General features: G+C 47.5%; 2 protein-coding genes across 4 annotated transcripts in view; one reads left to right on the plus strand and one right to left on the minus strand.

Moving 5' to 3' along the window:
- Positions 1 to 11,129, plus strand: part of PACRG (parkin coregulated) — a 590,797-nt gene extending 579,668 nt beyond the window's left edge. Inside the window, exons 5-6 of one of the 3 annotated variants that reach the window (XM_054490454.2) lie at positions 5,119 to 5,239; positions 10,983 to 11,129. In XM_054490454.2, the coding sequence (XP_054346429.2) occupies positions 5,119 to 5,239; positions 10,983 to 11,058 (197 nt within the window). In that variant the 3' untranslated portion in view covers positions 11,059 to 11,129. Of the gene's footprint in view, positions 1 to 5,118; positions 5,793 to 10,982 lie in introns of those variants that run through there. The other 2 variants (XR_008503040.2, XM_054490453.2) reach the window with 2 other exon arrangements.
- Positions 270 to 14,936, minus strand: LOC134739769 (uncharacterized). Its single transcript, XM_063666824.1, has 6 exons — positions 14,833 to 14,936; positions 13,856 to 14,534; positions 10,696 to 10,856; positions 9,091 to 9,208; positions 4,053 to 4,141; positions 270 to 1,264 (listed from the first exon to the last, which is right to left on the minus strand). The coding sequence occupies exons 3-6, from the start codon at positions 10,813 to 10,815 to the stop codon at positions 1,055 to 1,057; spliced, it is 537 nt and encodes a 178-aa protein (XP_063522894.1). The 5' UTR covers positions 10,816 to 10,856; positions 13,856 to 14,534; positions 14,833 to 14,936; the 3' UTR covers positions 270 to 1,054.
- Between the last annotated feature and the right edge of the window lie 5,556 nt (positions 14,937 to 20,492).

Here is a 20,492-nt window from a genome sequence, read left to right on the forward strand (position 1 = left end):
TTCAGGCATCTCAGGCACGAGAGCGTGTTGGGGCCGGGACTCTCCTCCCGTGGACCTGACAACTCTGCCTTCCCCGGTGTGGTCTCGCTGTTCCCTTTGAGAGTGCGATGCTGCCGCTTCAGCCAGGACGTTCTCAAAATTGGCAGAAGGGCTTCCTTCCTGAAATCATGCCTATTTAGGATTTTCTTAGTCATTATGCAAAAGTATAGATAGAGTTCATAAATGACTTCATCTGTTCGGTATCAAATGAACAACACTTCAGGCATGTTGAGTGAGCAATCTAAAGGAAGCATTTATTTGTTTTATTTTTCCAGTGCCTTCAATAAGGCTTTCATTTCCAAATAACTCCTTTGTGTATTGCTGTTCATACAATGGCTATATATTTACCATTTAACAGTATTGCCCCAAAGCATAAGAGTGAGAAAAATCCAAATTTGAATTAAACTCTCCCTCAGCCTCGCAGTGGCCGTCACGCGTTCCCCTCCTGCTTTTCGCGTCTCTAGGATCTCCGAGTGTCTTGACTACAACAAACCGTTCAGAGTTCTCAAGACGCAGGGCTCGGTGGCAAGCAAAGCGCCACGGGGGACACACAGCGCGTGGAGGCTCTGGAAGGAGTGGGGTGCGTGGGCCCAGACGTACTTCCATGGAGGAGAAAGTGAGCACTGTATCCTACAGCAAGCGTGGCTAATGAGGCTTCCTCAGCTGGATGGCAAGCTCCCGGGAAGGCAAGGGTCTTTTTTGTCTCGCATTGCCCTATAGCGCGGAGTAGATGCTTAGTCTACAGGGAGGACAGCCTGAGAAACAGCTACAGCTGCTGCCACGACCCACGGCGTTCTGCAGGACCGAGGAGCAACGCGTCAGCGCACGTCCCGGGAGTGACGTGGGAAGACCTCGCTCTGGCCACCAAAGCTGTCCTTCCTTTCTGTCTTTGCTTCCTTCGCCTTCGATTTTTTCCTTTCTCCTGTAATAGTCATAATTAAAGAAAGTAGAAGAAAGAATGAAGTTTGCACACAGTCTAGAATTGAAATGGAGAATACATCATCAGAATCCTACGTCATCCAAGCCTCTTGCTGGTCCATGTCCACGGAATGGCAGATACCTTTGTGAAATGTAAATGTGTCAGGTGCAGCTCCCCACTGCGGTGGCCCTCGGTGACAAGGTGCACGGCTGTCCTTTCACAGCCGCAAGCTGAGTTCACGCAGCCGGGAGGATGCCATCGCTGGACAAGAGACCAGAGACCGGGATAGACACGTGCGTCCCAGTTCTGAACAAAATGGTATCCGGAAAGAGAAAACATCCGGTGGGGACAGTTTAAGGAGGTTTAGATAGAAAAATGAGTGTGCATATTATTCATGCTTAAACTGCTTACATCATCAAAAACACCAATATTCAGAGGAATAAATGCACTTAAAATAATTCTTAACCAAGAACAACTTTGAGGCAGTAGGTCGCATGCCTCCTGCATGGAGGGAGCTCCAAGAACAGAAACTAAATCCCTCGTTCTCCTCTGCCTGCCTGTCATCTTTCCAGAAGCACCAAGTATGGTTTAAACCATTGCTTTCATCCTATTTCTTTGATTATAAATAAAACATATCTTTTCCATCATCAATGTATATTTTCTAGCTCCCAGACATAAAATCCACTCCTTGCTTTCTAAATTGAAATGTCATTTTCCTAATCAGAATTGACAATTGTAAATAACCATTTGGGTTTATTTGTTTTAATGTCCTATTCTCACAAACGTATTTTTCGACAGTGTCACATGTATTTAAAATGGCGAGTTCAAACTTAATCATCTCAATTTCAGGCTCTCAAAAAACTGTCAATGTAGCAGGTTTGAAATGGAGACCTCATGACTCACCTGCTTCTCAACATAGTTAGACCCCAAACCATGCAGGGTCATTGTTTCAGCATGAAAAGTAAGGGAGGTGTTCCTTTTTTGGTCTTTTTTCTACCCCAATGATACGCATTCTGCAACTACAAATATTCCAACTCCAACTCACTTTTTGAATAAGCAACTCCTATTGTGTTTTGTTCTTTTATCATTTGAGGTTATACACTGTGGAAAAACAAAAAAAGCTACATAGTTTACTTACTCCTATGGTCAAATATTTTTTTAAAAGTAAGAACATGAGATAAAGTTCTGCTTGTCATTGCTGCCTTCTGGGGCAGTGGAAAAGCAGGTGCCTTAAGCTTTCCATTGTGTGCAGATCTTCCACGCCCTTTCCCTCCATCAGGAAAATATGTCTGTCTCCTGGTCTATTCAGCTCTTGACCTTCTGACTAATATGCCAACAAAAGGCACCATTTATGAGTGACTAATGTATGTATCTTTGTCCATAAGGAACTTGATCACAGCAGCCACAACTCAGCATCATCATCAACTATCTTTTCCGTGTGCCCTCCAGGGGTTTATGCAATGGACTCTGTCCTACACAAACAGGCCATGCCACCTTCTCCCTAGGTCCACCTCTTTCATGCCTAGGAGGAGTTTATCAGCTATAATTTGGGGAGAAGGGGCACACAAAGATAAGCCCAACTCTGAGGGGACATTCGTCCCTGCTTTGGTTGGAATCCTGGAAAGCTGAAGTTGTTTCTAAAAATCACGTTCTCTGCTGCTGACCTCCTCTGTCACACATGGTCCTCCCACCAGCACCTGTGATCAAATCCCCTGTTGCTTTTCCTCCTGCCCACCTTCTTCCTTAACATCTTTTCTTTACACCTGTAACAAATGTCGACAACGCCTCCTCCCAACACGAGCTTCCTCCTCCTCTCTCAATCCAACTCAAAGCCCTTCGTGGAAGGCTCCCCCACAGCGGAGCCACAGGGCTTCATCTCCCCCGTGCAGCCATTCCTGCCTGCACCTTCTCACGCCTCCGAACACCATGTCAATCTTAAGAAATACAAACAGAAAAACCGGTGGACTTCAAATGTATATCTGTTTACATGTTTGTTTTTACAAAGTGTATCGTTGTTTTCCTCAAAAACAATATGGCAAGGACCCTTTTGTTTCAAAATCTTGTCTCTTGTTTATCTGATATATTCTTTTTGTTTTGCTTGTTTGTTTTTGAGACAGGGTCTCACTCTTTGCCCAGGCTGGAGTGCAGTGGCGCAATCTTGGCTTGCTGCAACCTTGACCACCTGGGCTCAAGTGATCCTCCCACCTCAGCCTCTCAAGTAGCTGAGATTACAGGTGCATGCCACCACACCTAGCTAATTTCTTTATTTCTTTTATAGAGATAGGGTCTTGCTGTGTTGCTCAGGCTGGTCTCAAACTCCTGGTCTCAAGCAATCCTCCCACATCAGCCTCCCAAAGTGCTGGGATTACAGGCATGAGTCACTGTATCCAGCATCTCTCTCTCTCTCTCTCTCTCTGTTCCTCTCTCTCATTCGTGTGTGTATATATATACACATATATATATGACATTTTGAATATTTGGGATGATCAAACTTTAAATAAATTGAAATCCAGCTTTACCTGTGACAGCACAAACACGTGTACTATGAGGAACGAAAAACCTACCTAATCACAATGGCTTTGTGAACCATTTTAAGGTCATTTATTATGAATAAATGACATACACTACAGTTGTGTGACTCACAATCTGTTTTTTTTTTCCTGAAAATTAGTAATATGTCTGCCTGCCTTCACCCTCACCAAAAGAATAAGGATAGAAATTTATTGTGCGTATATCACAGAAGACAGTGACATATCTCTAATAAGTTTCTGGAAAAATCAAGCAAAAGAACTGCTTCCCTATGCTGTGTAGGATTGTAATTGTTATATTTATTCTGGTCTGAACCATTACTAAGTCTTTTTTAAATGTCTCGAATGACTAATGAAGGATAAAATGTTGGAAACACCATTTTTTCCCTCTATTGTTTTCACATTCAAACAAGATAAACATTGTGGGTCTACACTTGAAATATGAATAAAATGAATTCTTTCTCTGGTGAAATGCACATTTTCAAGTTGCACTGAAGGTCCCTGGCCCCATGGCACCCTCTAGGCCTGAGCTGTCACCCTCATCCTACTGGGTCCTCCCAGCCCACCTGTGCACTTTCTTTCCAGCATAGGTAAGGCAGGACGCACTCATGACTTGCTTGCTGGGAGAATAAATGTCGTTGAAGCCCTTGGTAACCTGGGAGTGGAATACAACAGAAAGCGTGGAATGACTATCATTAGAGAAAACAATTGTGGAATATCTACACGCAGAATGGAAGCTAAGGGGCCCCATTTTTGTCAGACTCCCTCACCCTTGGTAACTCCTGCAGCTTGGATACAATCGCTATCTATTTCCTTAGTGATTTGAGATTGAGTTTGTGGTACAGAAGAGAGGCTCTTAGCCATAGGTTCCTGGCCTTTGAAGGCCACCCTAGGAATTGCTTCCCTCGTAGCATCTGAGAGGCAGCTGAAGCGGTCACTTCCAGACTCTGCAGATGACACACTCCCCGGACTTGGGGACTCCAAAACTAGCAGTGGCACAAACTCCCTGCAAAGCCCTGACTGCCAAATAGCTGTCATCCCAGCATTGAGTGATCGTTCAGGAGCAGCCAGGGCAGGAGAAGCAGCTTCCTCCTGTCCCACCTGCACCTGGAATGAGCAAAATGATTTCAAGGAACTGAACACTTGGATTACTGGGATTCAGGAGAAAGAGTTTGCCATGTGTTCAAAAGCAGCAGAGATGCGGGGGGAGGCTAAGCCTCATTCCAAAGCAGATCCATTTTAAATCACACGGAACGAACAGCCTGATCTCACAATAGACTGTTCCTTCTAAGTACGCCGTGCTGTGATTTTGGAAAACTCAGGCCCCAAGAGAACACTCTGTATATAATAGATCAAGAAAGAGAGTCCCTGACTTGTCATCTTTCTTGTAACTGTGATTCACTCACTTTTGTTTACTCTGTTATTCCTTTATTTTAGATTATTTTTCATCGGCTCCAATCTGGGACTATTTTTGTACAGTTGCCACTGCTTTTAAAACTCCGCAAGATTGTGTAAAAATCTTGCATGTTTGTGTCTCCTAATAAGCATTCAGAGAAAATGCCTAGACTGTGTAGGACTTTTCGGGAAATTGCAGAGAAATAACTGGCCTCTTTGTGTGTTTGCATGCACCAGTGAACTCCGGAGATGGCATTGACTACAGCCAGCAGAAGAGGGAGAACATTGGGGACTTGATCCAGGAGACGCTGGAGGCCTTCGAGCGCTATGGAGGAGAAAATGCCTTTATCAACATTAAGTACGTGGTCCCAACCTACGAGTCTTGCTTGCTAAACTAACAGTGGCAGCAGCTGGGACTTGAAGCCTCCCGTTGGTGTTGGGATCATCTGTCTCTGCTGCTTTTAGCATCTCATTCCTTGTGACTTCCACAGCTTTCTTTTCTACAGCTGCTAAAATAGTGGCTTATGGGCCATTGGACTGTTAGCCCTATTGAGAGCAAGGCTTTCCAATACATAAATAGTGCCTGTTTCTTAGATTACAATAGTGTACTGTGCTTATTTGTTCTATGAGAAGAATTGCTTCTTTATACAGCTCCGACAGAAGCAGGAGTCCGAGTTAAACCTTCAGTTGTATAGACAATAAACTATAATTTTCATATGCAATTCAGCAATTGCTGTTCTCTGTGTGCCTGCCCTGGGGGTGATGTCAGAGGTTGTAAGGGAAGAGTTTATGCTGACTGCTTAATAGGTGTTTGTCATGGAGGAGAAGCATGGGTTCAGCAGTGTCCCTCTAGCAGCTGTGCGGAATAATGTGCTTTGACATTCAATAAAACTGTTGAATCTATATTCCAATTACAGCAGGAAATTTTTGCAGCCCATTATAACCTCAGCTACAATTGTAATTAATGCCTCTAGCCTACTAGTGATCTGGGCTTCAGGGGCTTTTCAGTTTACATTTGGGTGCAGGTAGGGGAAGACTGGGGAGAGGATGGGGTCAGGGTTACGTGTGAAACGTAACTTGGCAAATATGTTTAAAAAAAAAAAAAGGCTAGCTTGAATCCTCGTCTCTCCACCGTGTGGCACACTGCATCTCAGGACCTGGTGTGTTATTGATAAAAGTGTTATCTGGCAGTTTGTTTAGGGCTTGTAATTATTTTTGAAAATAACTGATATGTGTCTTAATGATTACTCCTTGAAACAGATCAAAATTCTTCCTTGGCAACTCTTCTTCCTTGCTTCCTCCCGCTAGTTGGATGACTTCTCATAGCACACAGTGGGTCTGATGGCCATATTTGGGGATTTTATTGAGACCAAAAAGGAAAAAGACAAAAAAAAAAAGACAAAAGACATGCACTTTTTCGTTCAATTGAAAAAGAAAAAAGTGCCCAAAGGGAAGAGCAACTGTGAGATAGTCAGCCCCGGATCGTGGCTCTTCAGGCACATCAGATGGGAGCTTCAGGCGTTTGAAACTTAGCCCAGAAAACTTCATAAAGACGGAACACTGACTTTGCACACCTGAGAGATGCTGTAACTGCTTAGAAATACATAGCCGAAAGTATCTCGTTCCTGTAGCAAAGTGCAACTTCTGCGTAAAATGAAGAAATGAGGCCAGGTACGGTGGCTCACGCCTATAACCCCGGCACTTTGGGAGGCCAAGGCAGGTGGATCAGGAGTTCGAGACCAGCCTGACCAATATGATGAAACCCCGTCTCTACTAAAAATACAAAAATTAGCCAGGCATGGCAGCATGCGCCTGTAATCCCAGGTACTTGGGAGGCTGAGACAGGAGAATCACTTGAACCCGGGAGCCGGAGGTTGCAGTGAGCCAACGTCATGCCATTGCACTCCAGCTTGGGCAACAAGAGCAAAACCCCATCTCAAAAAAAAAAAAAAAAGTGAAGAAGTGAAATGTGTTTCTCCATGCACTAAGCATCAGCCTCCAAACTGTTTTCACTGTCTAAGGCACAAGTTTCTAAAGGCAAACACCAATTTTGAAAATGAGCTCATCGTTCACTTCCCCTTATTACTGTCTCGGCATGTGAAATCTAGCATCTAAGGAGCTACTGTCCTGTTTCTGTAAGCATTTTCTATGGTGAAGGGAGAGGCGTGATTGGATAAGACAAACTGACTTTGTTTTTTGTTTTTTGAGATGGAGTTTTGCTCTTCTTGCCCAGGCTGCAGTACAATGGCGTGATTTCAGCTCACCACGATCTCCGCCTCCTGGGTTCAAGCGATTCTTCTGCCTCAGCCTCCCAAGTAGCTGGGATTACAGGTGTGCGCCACCATGCCTGGCTAATTTTGTATTTTGAGTAAAGACAGGGTTTCTCCATGTTGGTCAGGCTGGTCTTGAACTCCCAACCTCAGGTGGTCCGCCCTCCTCAGCCTCCCAAAGTGCTGGTATTATAGGCATGAGCCACCGCGCCCAGCCGACAAATTGACTTTGGTGCATAATATTTGGTAAAGGCACAGATAGAAGTAGACATCCACAGATTAAGGCAGGTTATTCTGCAAACTATGACATTCCGTTGCATCCATCAGCTGGCATCAGTGAAACAATCAAAAGGAACACCAAAGTCCATAAAGTTATTAGTTAGAAGGACCATGGCTTGTTGGCGCCTTTGAAAGCTGATACTGGAATGGCTGTGACTCTGCTCTGTTGGCAGCTCTGGCTGCTCATTCTTCATTATACTCATGAAAACTGCCTGGTATAGGAGCAAGAAGACCCGGCCACTTAGCCAAGAGCCCTAACTTTGGAATTAAAACATCAGGCTTTGGCCAGGCATGGTGGCTCACACGCCTGTAATCCCAGCACTTTGGGAGGCCAAGGTGGGCAGATCACCTAAGATCAGGAGTTCGGGACCAGTCTGGCCAACATGGTGGAAATGCCGTCTCTACTAAAAATACAAAAATTAGCCAGGCCTGGTGGCGGGCGCCTGTAATAGCAGCTACTCGGGAGGCTGAGGCAGGAGAATCACTTGAACCCTGGAAGTGGAGGTTGCAGTGAGCTGAGATTGTGCCACTGCACTCCAGCCTGGGTGAGAGAGCAAGATTCTGTCTCAAAAAAATTAAAAAAAAATAAAATAAAATCAGGCTTCATTGACTAGTTCTGTCACTTATTTGCTCTGCTGCCTTGAGCAAGATACTTAACCGCTCTGAAACTCACACCGCCTCAGCCGTGAAGTGGGGATGTCCCCTGAGTGCTGCAGGGTTATAAGCTGTAGGGGTAACCTATGAAAATTGCTACCAGAGTTTCTGATACCTGTCGGACTTTTATTTCAAAGAAAAACAAGTACAAAACATGACTAGTGTCTACCCGGGCAGAGCGATATATATATTTGAGAACTCCTCAGACAATATGATGCTTCTTACGTGCAATGGTGAGTTTCTTGTGAAAAGAGGATAATTTTGCAAAAACCCAAAATAACTATATAGATAGTATCATGTTCTCTGGAAATTAAAAGGCAAAATAAAACCCCAAAACCCACATTTTTGTTGTTTTAATAGAATTAGAAAAGACTGCTTTTCCGATGGTCAGCCCACCCAAGTCTGCCTTCTAAAATAATACCCAGGTCTCCTGCCAAATAATTTCTGATTAACTCAACATAGAAGGAGGAAATGTCAGCAGCTTTCCGGCCTCTGAGCAAGACAACAGCTTCTTCCACCTGCTACATTTATACACCGAAACCGCCTTTCTAAGACAGCTAAAGGAACGGAATGATGAAAAGCGGGAAATACTGGAGACTGAGTATTAGGCAAGGGTTTTTGTTTGTCTTCTTATGACTGTTACATTTACTCAAAGACACCATTCAGGTGTTCAAGTCAGTTAAGGGGGAGGCAAGGAATGAGACCTTGGACGCCAGGGTAAAGGAGCTGGGTGGGAAGGCTGGGCCGGTCACTCGGGAGCTGAACAGCCTGGAGCGAGTCACTCATCTTTCCTCGTCTGCAGGACAGCCTCTCTTCCCAGGTCACTGCGAGGACACGATGATAGATACTGCGGCATAGTGGTTCTAGTGCAGGAGTGGGAGCCCAGCAGAACTGTGTTTGAAGTATATTTCCACCACTGAGTAGCTGTCTTGGTGACCTTGGGCAAATTATGTAAATGCTCTAAAACTCAACTCCCCCTTCCAAAAATGGGCTGTATGATGTCGACCTTGCAGGTTTGTTACAAGCGTCGCACACATGCATGTTTGTTCAGGGCTCCCCAAGGTCCATGGCTGGATACCCGTGAGGATGGAGGGATGTTCCTGGGGAAGCAGCCAACCAAGTACCTGGAGAAAACAGGTGCTCCGTCATCGTGTGGCCCCCTAGGAGAGCCGGGATCTAATGTCTGCGGAGCCCTCATCGGCCGGGGTGGGTGGTCTCTGGCCCCCAACAGGCCCAAGTGAGACAGATGCCAGGATTTGCAGCCCACACGCCCTCCTGAAAGTCATCTCCATGGGCACACTCCTCGCTATGATAGTATCCTCCCCTACCCATTGGGTGGGAAAAATGGCACATGATTTTTATGGCCTGACTCTATATGAGAAATGTCAGTCAAAAATATGGCATTCAGGCTGGGCGTGGTGGCTCACACCTGTAATCCCAGCACTTTGCGAGGCTGAGACAGGTAGATCACCCAAGGTCAGGAGTTTGAGACCAGCCTGGCCAACATGGTGAAACCCCGTCTCTACTAAAAATACAAAAAATAAGCCAGGCGTGATGGTGGCAGCCTGTAATCCCAGCTACTCGGGAGGCTGAGGTGGGAGAATTGCTTAAACCTGGAGGCAGAAGTTGTAGTGAGCTGAGATTGCATCATTGTACTCCAGCCTGAGCAACAAGAGTGAAACTCCATCTCAAATATGTATATACATATATATATATATAGAGAGAGAGAGAGAGAGACAGAGAGAAACGAGACAGAGACAGAGACAGAGAGAGAGAGAGAGTTAAAAAACTCTATGAAATGGTTACATCCTTAGGAAATATTATTTTCAAAGCTGAAGATATCTTAAACAACAGCAACAACAAAACCCTTAAGTCCTTCTGGAGTTGACCTCCATGGATCTCTAGCAAAGTTTCAGTATAGGTCATGGGACATCTCAGACTGCTAATTTAGAGAAGCTAAAACTAAAGGGTTTTAAGTCTGTTTCAACATGCACAGCCTCTTTTACTTCTGTTGGTTATTTTGAGAAGTTCATCACGAGCCTTTTGCAAGCAAAAGCTGGGAGGCTCAAAGATGGATCTTCTTTCAAAGAAGTAATATACTTGGGGAAATGCCCCATGGATATTTTTCTAAATATAAATTTCGATTCTCCAACAGGATTTTAAATGGAGTCAGAAAGCCTCAAATGCTTTCCAAACAATTCCCTCTATGAAAGCTTCCTTCGTTAGAAGTGTATCCGTTGATCAAAGTTTGTCCAAAATGTGACATTTCCAAGATATAAGGAGGCTTTGCTTTCAGCAAAGTGAAGCTGACTTTGACCAAGTTCCCATTCACACCACGTCGATTCATGTCCACCAAACATCCAGGGCCCAGAAGGACCTTGGCGGTCACACAGCTTGTGGGTCAGCAGTGCCCAAGTCGCACAGAGGTAACCAGGGCGGTACCCATTCTCCAGGATCTGCCACCTCCACACAGGTGTCCACTGGAGGCTTGCTAGGCAGCTTGTAAAACATCATATTCTTTTTCAGACCAAGAAAAAAGAGCTTTCCCAAGCACAGCCAACCCCATTTCTGTTAAAATCGCCTGTTTGAAGGGACTTAAACTTTCTATTACCTTTTGTGGAGTAGATTCAGTATTTCTTTGCTCTCCTAGGGAATCTGAGGGAGTCTCCTGTGTGCTTGGAGGGAAAGGCCACTTTAAAATGGGCACTCTATTACGATTATTTGTAATCATGACGTTGTAATACAAAAGGAACTGTCAGCCTCCTCTCTGTCCTGCAATGGGAAGACAATAATACAAGTATACTTGGCTTAATCAAGAGCACTTTGCAACAGGCAGATATGTATTGGTGTTGAATCCGATTCTAAAAATATCTCCCATCATCTTTGTTTCTTTTGCAGTCTTAAATGTGTGGATGCATGCAAGCTGCATGGAAATCCAAAACAGAAGTCAAGCTTTGTTTTGAAGAAACCCTAACTAGCAAACCCTAGTTTGCTCTCCAGTTCAAGTGCTGATGATGATATTAAAGAAGCATGTGGTAGCTACAGAAGAAAATTTCTAAGATTCCTTCCATGGTTGCCTCAATAAGGAATGATTCTATTCCTTTTGCTCGCACAATCTTATCCAGTTTTAGATCTCACTACTGATATAGCTCAGTTCTTCTTACAAGTAACTTGGCAATTACCCAATTCTCCTATCAGTAGTTAATGACATGGACAGATATGTGGTGGAAAGTGCCTTTTGCACATTGATTGATTTGCATTTCTCTGTTACAGAGGTTGACTTTTGCTTTCCCCAGTGGGAATATTTGTAAGGTACTTGGATTCTTTATTCATTTTTACTTTGCCAAGTTTCTGTAAGTTTAAATCTGGGTGAAAGGATTTTTTCTCTTCCTGTGCTTGATAAGTGTAAAAATTTATTACTTTAGCTTCTTTTTTATTTAGAAATTATTGGGAAATATTCCCTAGCATTGCCTTAAGAATCTGTTGGAAACTCTGCACCCTCTACCCAGATAAGTGCACGTGACATACAGTATTTTGAAGATAATTTCAGGGCATTTACAGATGTTGTAATTCCCATCTAAGAAATGGCAGTGCTTCCATTAAGAGAAGGAGAAGAGAGAATGTACCATCCACCTGCTTAGTGACAACCACCCAGGGAGCCTGAGGGCCACTGCAGTAAGGACAGGCCATGTTGTGTGGGAGGTGCGTGCATGCTGAGATGGACTGCTCCTTCTCAGTCGCCTTTGCTGCGTCCTTCTCCTCTTCCTCACCTCTAAACACCGCAGGCCTCCCAACTCAAGCCTCTGCCTCACCTCTGTTTCCACCAGGTGACCTGACCAGTCCCGTGGATTCACATGCCGTCGTCTGTGCATGGCCGATTCTCACATTTGCTCTCTGGCCCCAACTTCCCCAGCGCCTGCTGGGCATTTCCCCCAGGATGCCGAAGAGATCCATCCAAACCGAATGCATGGACCCACCTGACTCCCGCCACTCTCCGACCCCCGCACCCTCCCCACGCGGAGGGCTCCAGCTCAGTGAACAGGAGCTCACGTCACCACGGGGTCCAAAATGCCAGGATTAATCCTCCTTTTTTTCCACGTCTACACCCAATCCAGTACAAATCCTGTCTACGAAACTTTCAAGATCTGCATCTGACCAAGTCCTAGCCCCTCCTCCTCGCTCTAGTCCGGGTCCCCAGCTCCCCTAGCTGACCCCCAACCTTGCAGGGGGTGGCAGGATCCTCTACCCAGAAGTCAGTGACCCTTTAAACGCCGGTCAAGTCCCCATGCTCTCAACCCTCCAATGGCTTCTGCCTCCCAGCTGGGGCACATTTCAGACCTCTGCTGTGGGTGATGTGCCACCTGAAGGATGTGGCACTGGTTCCTCCTGAGCTGTTTCTTCCTGGCGGTGTTGGGCCCCTCTGTGGGCAGAGGCTGTGCCGGCCTCCTCCCTGCTCCACCAGCAGTCCCAGCATATCCTCCCCAGAGAGCGGGGCCTGGACACCCCCCACAGTGTTCACTGAGCCTCCTCCCTCCTCTGGCCTCACTGTAGTCTCTGCTAAGTGTCACTACCTCAGAAGGGCCTTCCTTGACGCCATACCTCTTAATCTCTGTCCCCTATGGCTTTACTTGCTTCAAAACATGGACGAGTGTCTGACCGCAGTACCTATATGCTTGATTTTTCACTTATTTCTTTATCATGTGTCTACCCTAGGGCATGAGCTCTGTGACAGCAGGGAGCTCCTTTCACTATGACATCTCCCTCGCCAGGAAGCACGCCCTGGGTCTAGTCAGCCTTCAAAAGACATTTGTTGGCTGGGCCCGGTGGTTCACGCTTGTAATCCCAGCACTTTGGGAGGCCAAGGCAGGTGGATCACCTGAGGTCAGGAGTTCCAGACCAGCCTGGCCAACATGGTGAAATCCCGTCTCTACTAAAAATACAAAAATTACCCAGGCATGGTGGTGCTCGCCTGTAATTCCAGCTACTCAGGAGGCGGAGGCAGGAAAATCTCTTGAACCCGGGAGGCAGAGGTTGCAGTGAGCCGAGGTCCCGCCACTGCACTCCAGCCTGGGCAACAGAGTGATACTCCTGGGCTTTGCCGTCCTGTCTGACTTAGGCAGGGTGCTGGGCTTTGCCCTCCTGTCTAACTTAGGCAGGGGCACTGGGCTTTGCCCTCCTGTCTGACTTAGGCAGGGGCGCTGGGCTTTGCCCTCATGTCTGACTTAAGCAGGGTGCTGGGCTTTGCCCTCCTGTCTAACTTAGGCAGGGGCACTGGGCTTTGCCCTCCTGTCTGACTTAGGCAGGGGCACTGGGCTTTGCCCTCCTGTCTGACTTAGGCAGGGGCACTGGGCTTTGCCTTCCTGTCTGACTTAGGAAGGGGCACTGGGCTTTGCCCTTGTGTCTGACTTAGGCAGGGGCGCTGGGCTTTGCCCTCCTGTCTGACTTAGGCAGGGGCGCTGGGCTTTGGAGGGTGTCCTGTGTCAAAGGTACTGCTGTCTTGAGGGAAGAATTATCAGCCCAAGGTAAGATTCCTTGGAGACACTCAGGCTTTGGGAGACACTCAGGCTTTGGAAAACACAAATAGATGCTGCTCTCATGGAAAAAGGTGTTCATTATTCTGTTTAAACCAAGTCAGAGGAAAGTATTTTAAATACCTTCCAAAGCTCCCGGAAATGCAGGGCCCACCTGTCTGTTCAAAGACAGACCAACGTCCTTCGTGTGAGCTGCAGCCTAAGCAGGGGTCTGGTGCGGGCGCCGCGTCACACACTCACTGTCTCCTCCGGATTTCTCACTGGGCTCCTCCGGGGACCATGCAGGACCCGCCCTAGGTGATCATCACTGAGGCTGCAAGCCAGTGTGTAGACCCCTTCCAGACACTCCCCCACCGTCCAATGTGCCCTGTAGGGGACTCAGTGCAAATGGCCTCAAAAGGCCATTCACATTCACATTCTCAGTGAGACCAAAGAGAAGGAGACCAAGTGTCCTGACCCCTCTGACGGCCGGAGTTGCCCCAGCACACCCTAGGTCAGCAGTTCTCAAAGTGGGCTCCCGGGGCAGCAACCTCAGCGTCACCTGGGAGCTTGGGAAGAGGAGCTTGTGTTCTTAGGGCCCTCCCTAGGGCTGCTGAATCAGAAACTTTGGGATGGGGTCTGTCAATCTGTGTTTGGACAAGTTCCCCAGTGACTGTCACACACCATGAAGTTTGAGAACCACTGTTCCAAACCAAGGCTTCTAACTGGATGTTCATTCCCAGCCATTTGGAAGGCTCAGCTGAAAGCCAGTGAGCCAGAAGCCAGCTCCACTGATCCTGCTTTCCAGACTGGCCATTCTCGCAATGTTCCATTAGGCAATAGGGCTCTTCGGGGAAATTAATAGAATGTAGGCTTCAGGAATCATCGGAAAGCTTCAGCTTCCCTCGTCAGGGAAGCTGACATCTACATCGTCCTCAATCTAGAACAAGAATAATAGGTGTACCTTAGAAAAATGTGGTTTTGGTCCATCAGTAAAAAGCCAATATTGTAAAAACCTATTATCTTTGCTTCAAGTGTTATCAAAAAAATAATAATAATAAAATAAAGGCTTAGAAGTTTCACTGTTCAACATGGCATTTTGAAATATTCAATGTAATTGTTGTCTTTACATTTGAGACTTTTTTAAAAAAACGAATCATTTCCATTAATACAGAAAGAAATCTTTCTAGAGGCTCAAAATTCAAAGAATCAGAATCAGTTCTTCTAAAACGACTTACGTATAATCTTGTTTGCCGGACACTGAAGTAAGATGTCTGTATTAACATTTTCTCCATTGCCGCAGGTTTCTGTCTCTGTGGGTTCATGAAAACAACCTACAGCCAAAACTATGTCCACATACAGCAAACCCACATGCCACTTGATTTCATTAAATGAATAATAGGGGCATTCTAGAACTAGAGCTTTAAATGGCCTTTTTGTCTCCTTCCTCATACATCTGGGGCAGCGAACATGACATTAAAATGCAGCCAGAAAAATGTCCCATAAAGAACTTTATTGACAACAAGGTAAATTTTTAATAACCCTTCAGTAGGCTTCATTCAAGAGGGGGTAATATGTCATATGAGTAGGATTTTTACAGCTCTCATAGGAATTCCCCATATTAAAAGAATGTTTGCAGTTTAGAGAGAACCCAACTGCAAAACATTCCTGAACTGTGACAATATTTGTCTCAATCTAATATTATGTGGTGGATCTTTGTTTGTGGAGAGGGGAGAGGCTGCGTCCTGCTGGAGTGATTTTTCCATCAATTCAGGGCTCAGCAAATATGACCCAAACAAACAACCAAATTGATTAAAATGCTTTATTGGGAAGGAAGAGATTGAGTCTTGGAGACATGCTTCAATAGCTACTCACGTCACCAGCACGGCAAAGGCCACATAGCTGACAAATACCACCACATCCCACAGAAGAGGCTGAGGAGTCCTGGCCGAATAATGCTTTATTCTGGAAAAGATCTGTACAAATCTGCAAAGCAGTGAAAATGTGTGGACGGCTTGTGGACGGCTTCTGGACGGCTTCTGCTTCTTCAGCCGCGAGGGAGGCCACCCTTCATTGCAGGAGGAAGGCCCGCCCTCCCGGCTGTGGTTGCTGTGGAGCTCACAGGGGTGAAGGCATGTGGAAATTCATAGCACCATGCCAGCCTGCAGGACTGGGAGCGTAGTTCCCACTAAAGAGCAAACACTGTACTGTTTTTCCAAAAAAAAAGTTAAAATCTGAATCCCAGTGTTTGTTCACAGCAGGGCTGTAAAACAAGTAGACAAAGATCTCGGGGGCTTTGTGACAGCATGGTGGATTGGAGTTAAAAAGAGGTGGTGTCGTTTGGATACACAGATAGTCTAGGCAAGCCTTGAGAGAAGAGAAACTGGCCTCCAATCTAAAACACAAAATGAGGGCTAGAGACCGGTGCGAGGTGGAGAGTAAAACCCTTTGGTTAGGATTCGAGGCCAACTAAACTGCAGCTCCGCCTTTGCTCTCCAGCCTCGCTTTCTCCATCTGAAAAATGGGAGGGAGGCATTGGAGGTATTTTGTGAAAATCACTTAATACTGTGCTGACACGTAATATTTCACTAGAAGATATGTGAAACATATAAATATAAAATATGATATAAATAGAGAATAAACAAGGTGAACAGAGGCCAGGCGCAGTGGCTCATGCCTGTAATCCCAGCCCTTTGGGAGGCCAAGGCGAGTGGCTAGCTTGAAGCCCGGAGTTCAAGACCAGCCTGGTCAACAGGGTGAAACCCCCATCTCTACTAAAAATACAAAAATTAACTGGGAATGGTGGCACGCACCTGTAATCCCAGCTACTCGGGAGGCTGAGGCACAAGAATTACTTGAACCCAGGAGACAGAGGTTTCGGTGAGCACTCCAGCCTGGGCGACAGAGCGAGACTCCATCTCAAACAAAAACAAACAAAACAATGTAAACAGAAACCTATACACTCCACTCTGAAATCCCAGACAAGTTCATCTTAGATGATGTGGCCATTTGGGTCATCAGGGGAAACAACGCTGTGACCAGCCTGCCTTCTGTGACGTGGCACCAGTTTCCAGTGTCACGCAGATGTCACAGCCCTGACCAGGTTCCATGCACACCATGGAACCTGTTTGTTTATGTTTGTTTATGGCTTTGAAAACCAAGACATGAAACTTAAATGTTTTCCACATTACACACCTGAGAAGTGATGTTGGGTGTTAGCACGGAATACCAGAAAGCATTTCTTTTTGGCCACAGTGAACATAGACTCTATTACTTTGAAGTTTGTTTCCTCCGCATTTTATTGGTGAAAATGTCAGCTTGGTTCAGTCCATCCTTCAAAGACGTGTGGCTCCTTTTATTCACAAACACTCTGTAACTCCTCGCTGCCATCAGCCACACCTGACTTTCTTCTGTCTCCTGTGTTCCAACGTTACATTCTGTTTTCAGAGACCTCCCAGTTACTCCTGGTTTTTAAAACCTGATTGATCATCAGTGGCTGGACAAACGCTTTTTAATTTCCCAAGAACCACAGATAAAAACCAGGGTGAGAGGCCACTGGGATTTAGTCACAGATGAGATTTAATCTGTTTATTTTTAGCTTCTTTATGAAAGTTGTAATTTTTTTCCTTCAAAGCGACCCAAGGAACCCTACTTGCATGGTTGGAGTGTGTTGAGAACACTGCTTGTCCTGGGCTTAGAGGGTTCTGGTGAGATTGGCTCACATTTCCTTCACCAGACTCAGGACAGAAGCTCACCATGGCCACGCCAGCCATCTTCCCCTCCCCAGAAGTGAGGTGATATCGTTTGGAGATTTGTCCCCACCCAATCTCAGGTTGAGATATAACCCCCAGTGTTGGAGGTGGGGCCTGGTGGGAGGTGCTTGCATCACGGGGCAGATCCCTCATGGCTTGGTGCTGTCCTCACCATGGTGAGTGAGTTCTGGAAAGATCTGGTCCTTTAAGTGTGTAGCCCCTCCCCCGTCTTACACCTGCCCCCGCCATGTGACCTGCCTGCTCCTACTTCCCCTCCTGCCAGGAGTAAAAGCCCCTGAGGCCTCCCCAGAAAGCCCAGCAGATGCTGGCACCATACTTCCTGCATAGCCTGCAGAACCGCAAGCCAATTAAACCTCTTCTGTTTATAAATTACCCTGTCTCAGGTGTTTCTTTACAGCAGTGTGAGACAGGCCCAACACGTGAGGACCCCCTCCTGAGCAGTGCTCTCAGCAGGGGAAGGACACGGGGTCCCCGGCCTGTGCGCCCTACCCATGGGCCACAGTCATGGCTCTGTCATGGCAGTCTCTTTGTGGTTGGGTATCTGGGTCTTCCTTGCTCTCCCATTTCCTCTTCTGCTGGGTTTGAGCCTCCTGGCTGCTTGCAGGGCCACAGCCCCAATGCAGCAGGAGAGGAGCCTAAAGCAGCCTCAGGAGCAACCCAGGGCCTGGGATGTGTGGGTGGACAGGGTGAGCAGAGGCCAGAGACCAACATGATGCTCTGGGCCCTCTGTGGAGATTGTTATTGCTGCTCACAACAGCCTGTTGAAGCAGCTATGTTGTCTGGGGTAAATACCCGGGGTTCATTGTCTCACACCAGGTAAACTGAGGACACGGACACACATGAGGAGTTTAGGAATGGAGGTTTAATAGCCAAAGGAGAGAGAAAGAAAGAGAAAGGAAAACAGCTTTCTCTCTAGTGAAAGAGAGGGGACTTCCCAGAGGAAAAGGCTGGCCGGCAGATGCGCTGGATTTTATAGTCAGGTTTGAGGAGGCAGTGTCTGGTTTACATTAGGGCTCACAGATTGGTCCCATCAGGTATGACGTTTATATAGCACAGGGGGAAGGCTGGCTGCCCCACCTTAATCTTATTATGCAAATGAACTTTCCCATTGGCTAGGCCACCTTGTCTGCCCCTTACTGTACACGTGGCTGACAAAGAGAAGGGAAGATGGAGCCACCATCTTGAACGTGATTGGCACAACTGCTGGCATCTATGTCTGCAGCTTGATTTTACAGGCTGCTCTTTGTTAGAAAGGAAACTAATCTGGGCCTGCTTTACATGAAAAGGAAAACCTTACTGAGGACTTCCGTACCCTTACTATCTGCCTAAGTAATTTCTTCTTAACTCCTGTATCACTGTAAGGCCGGCGTCGCTTCCATCCTAGAAGAGAAAACCTGCATTCGGGGAAGCGAAGTGCTTTACCCACTCCATCTGTGCACCACACGCCAGCCTGGAGCCTGTGCAGCAAGGCCAAGTGTGTTCTGCAGGCTCCAGGAACAGAATCCCACCCGCAGTCGCAGGGTGCACACCCAAGGTCCTGTGTGACAGTTAAGCCCGACTTAGGGCTGCTTCAATGCCTAGAACTGGGAAGACGTTCCTGCTCTCCAGAAGCTTCAAGAGGAGTTAATGGCCACAGTCAGAAATGCTCAGGGACTTCCATACTGGGCAGGAAGCTGACCTACCCAACCCCAGAGTCCCTCACAACACTAACATTCCCCGAGTGCACGAAAGCAAAATCGAACAGTTCAATAAGTTGGCTAAACTGCACCAGGCGCGGTGGCTCACACCTGTAATCCCAGCACTTCGGGAGGCCAAGATGGGCCGATCACTTGAGGTCAGGAGTTCGAGACCGGCCTGGCCAACATGGCAAAATCCCATCCCTACAAAAAAAACAAAAATTAGCCGGGCATGGTGGCTCATGGCTGTAATCCCAGCTACTCAGGAGGCTGAGGCATGAGAATTACTTAAGCCCGGGAGGCAGAGATTGCAGCGAGCCAAGATGGCACCACTGCACTCCAGCCTGGGCAACAGCATGAGACTCTGTCTCAAAAGAAAAAGAAAAAGTTAGCAAAACTGTAAAGAGCAGTTTATCCAAAGGCCAAAGCAAAGGGAGGCAAGGACACCTTCAGCTCCCACTCCCTCTGAAGTCAGCATATCCCATCTCCATGCCATCCAGCACTCTGCATCCCTCCCCTACTCCACCCTGCAGTCGGCATCCCATCCCCACTCCCCTGCAGTGTGCATCCCTCCCCCACTCCCCCTACAGTCAGCATCCCTCCCCAACTCCCCCTGCAGTCAGAATCCCTCCCCAACTCCCCCTGAAGTCTGCATCCCTCCCCCACTCCCCCTGCAGCCAGAATCCCTCCCCCATTCCCCCTGCACTCAGCATCCCTCCCCAACTCCCCCTGCAGCCAGAATCCCTCCTCCACTCCCCCTGCACTCAGCATCCCTCCCCAACTCCCCCTGCAGTCAGAATCCCTCCCCAACTCCCCCTGCAGTCTGCATCCCTCCCCCACTCCCCCTGCAGCCAGAATCCCTCCTCCACTCCCCCTGCACTCGGCATCCCTCCCCAACTCCCCCTGCAGCCAGAATCCCTCCCCCATTCCCCCTGCCCTCAGCATCCCTCCCCAACTCCCCCTGCAGCCAGAATCCCTCCTCCACTACCCCTGCACTCAGCATCTCTCCCCAACTCCACCTGCACTCAGCATCCCTCCCCCACTCCCCCTGCAGCCAGAATCCCTCCCCCATTCCCCCTGCAGTTAGCATTCCTCCCCCACTCCCCCTGTAGTCTGCATCCCTCCCCCACTCCCCCTGCAGCCAGAATCCCTCCCCAACTCCCCCTGCAGCCAGAATCCCTCCCCCATTCCCCCCACAGTTAGCTTCCCTCCCCCACTCCCCCTGCAGTCTGCATCCCTCCCCCACTCCCCCTGCACTCAGCATCCCTCCTCCACTCCCCCTGCAGTCTGCATCCCTCCCCTGCTCCCCCTGCAGTCCACATCCCTCCCCCACTCCCCCTGCAGTCTGCATCCTTCCCCCACTCCCCCATTCAGTCAGCATCCCTCCTTGGCACTTTCCTTTCTCCCCTTCCCCCCTATTCCCAGAAAAGCAGGACAGCACCCTCCTGG

The sequence above is a fragment of the Pongo pygmaeus genome, chromosome 5 (genome assembly GCF_028885625.2).
Source record: "Pongo pygmaeus isolate AG05252 chromosome 5, NHGRI_mPonPyg2-v2.0_pri, whole genome shotgun sequence".
NCBI classification, from domain to species: Eukaryota; Metazoa; Chordata; class Mammalia; order Primates; family Hominidae; genus Pongo; species Pongo pygmaeus.

Excerpts from the sequence above, each read along its gene's own strand:
- LOC134739769 (XM_063666824.1), bottom strand. The coding sequence starts at position 10,815 with ATGATTACAAATAATCGTAATAGAGTGCCCATTTTAAAGTGGCCTTTC. Across the intron at positions 9,209-10,695 it reads CTGAATCTACTCCACAAAAG|GTACTTGGTTGGCTGCTTCC; the intron begins GTAATAGAAAGT and ends TGTTTTCTCCAG. Across the intron at positions 1,265-4,052 it reads GCTGGAAAGAAAGTGCACAG|AACTGGGACGCACGTGTCTA; the intron begins GTGGGCTGGGAG and ends CATTTTGTTCAG.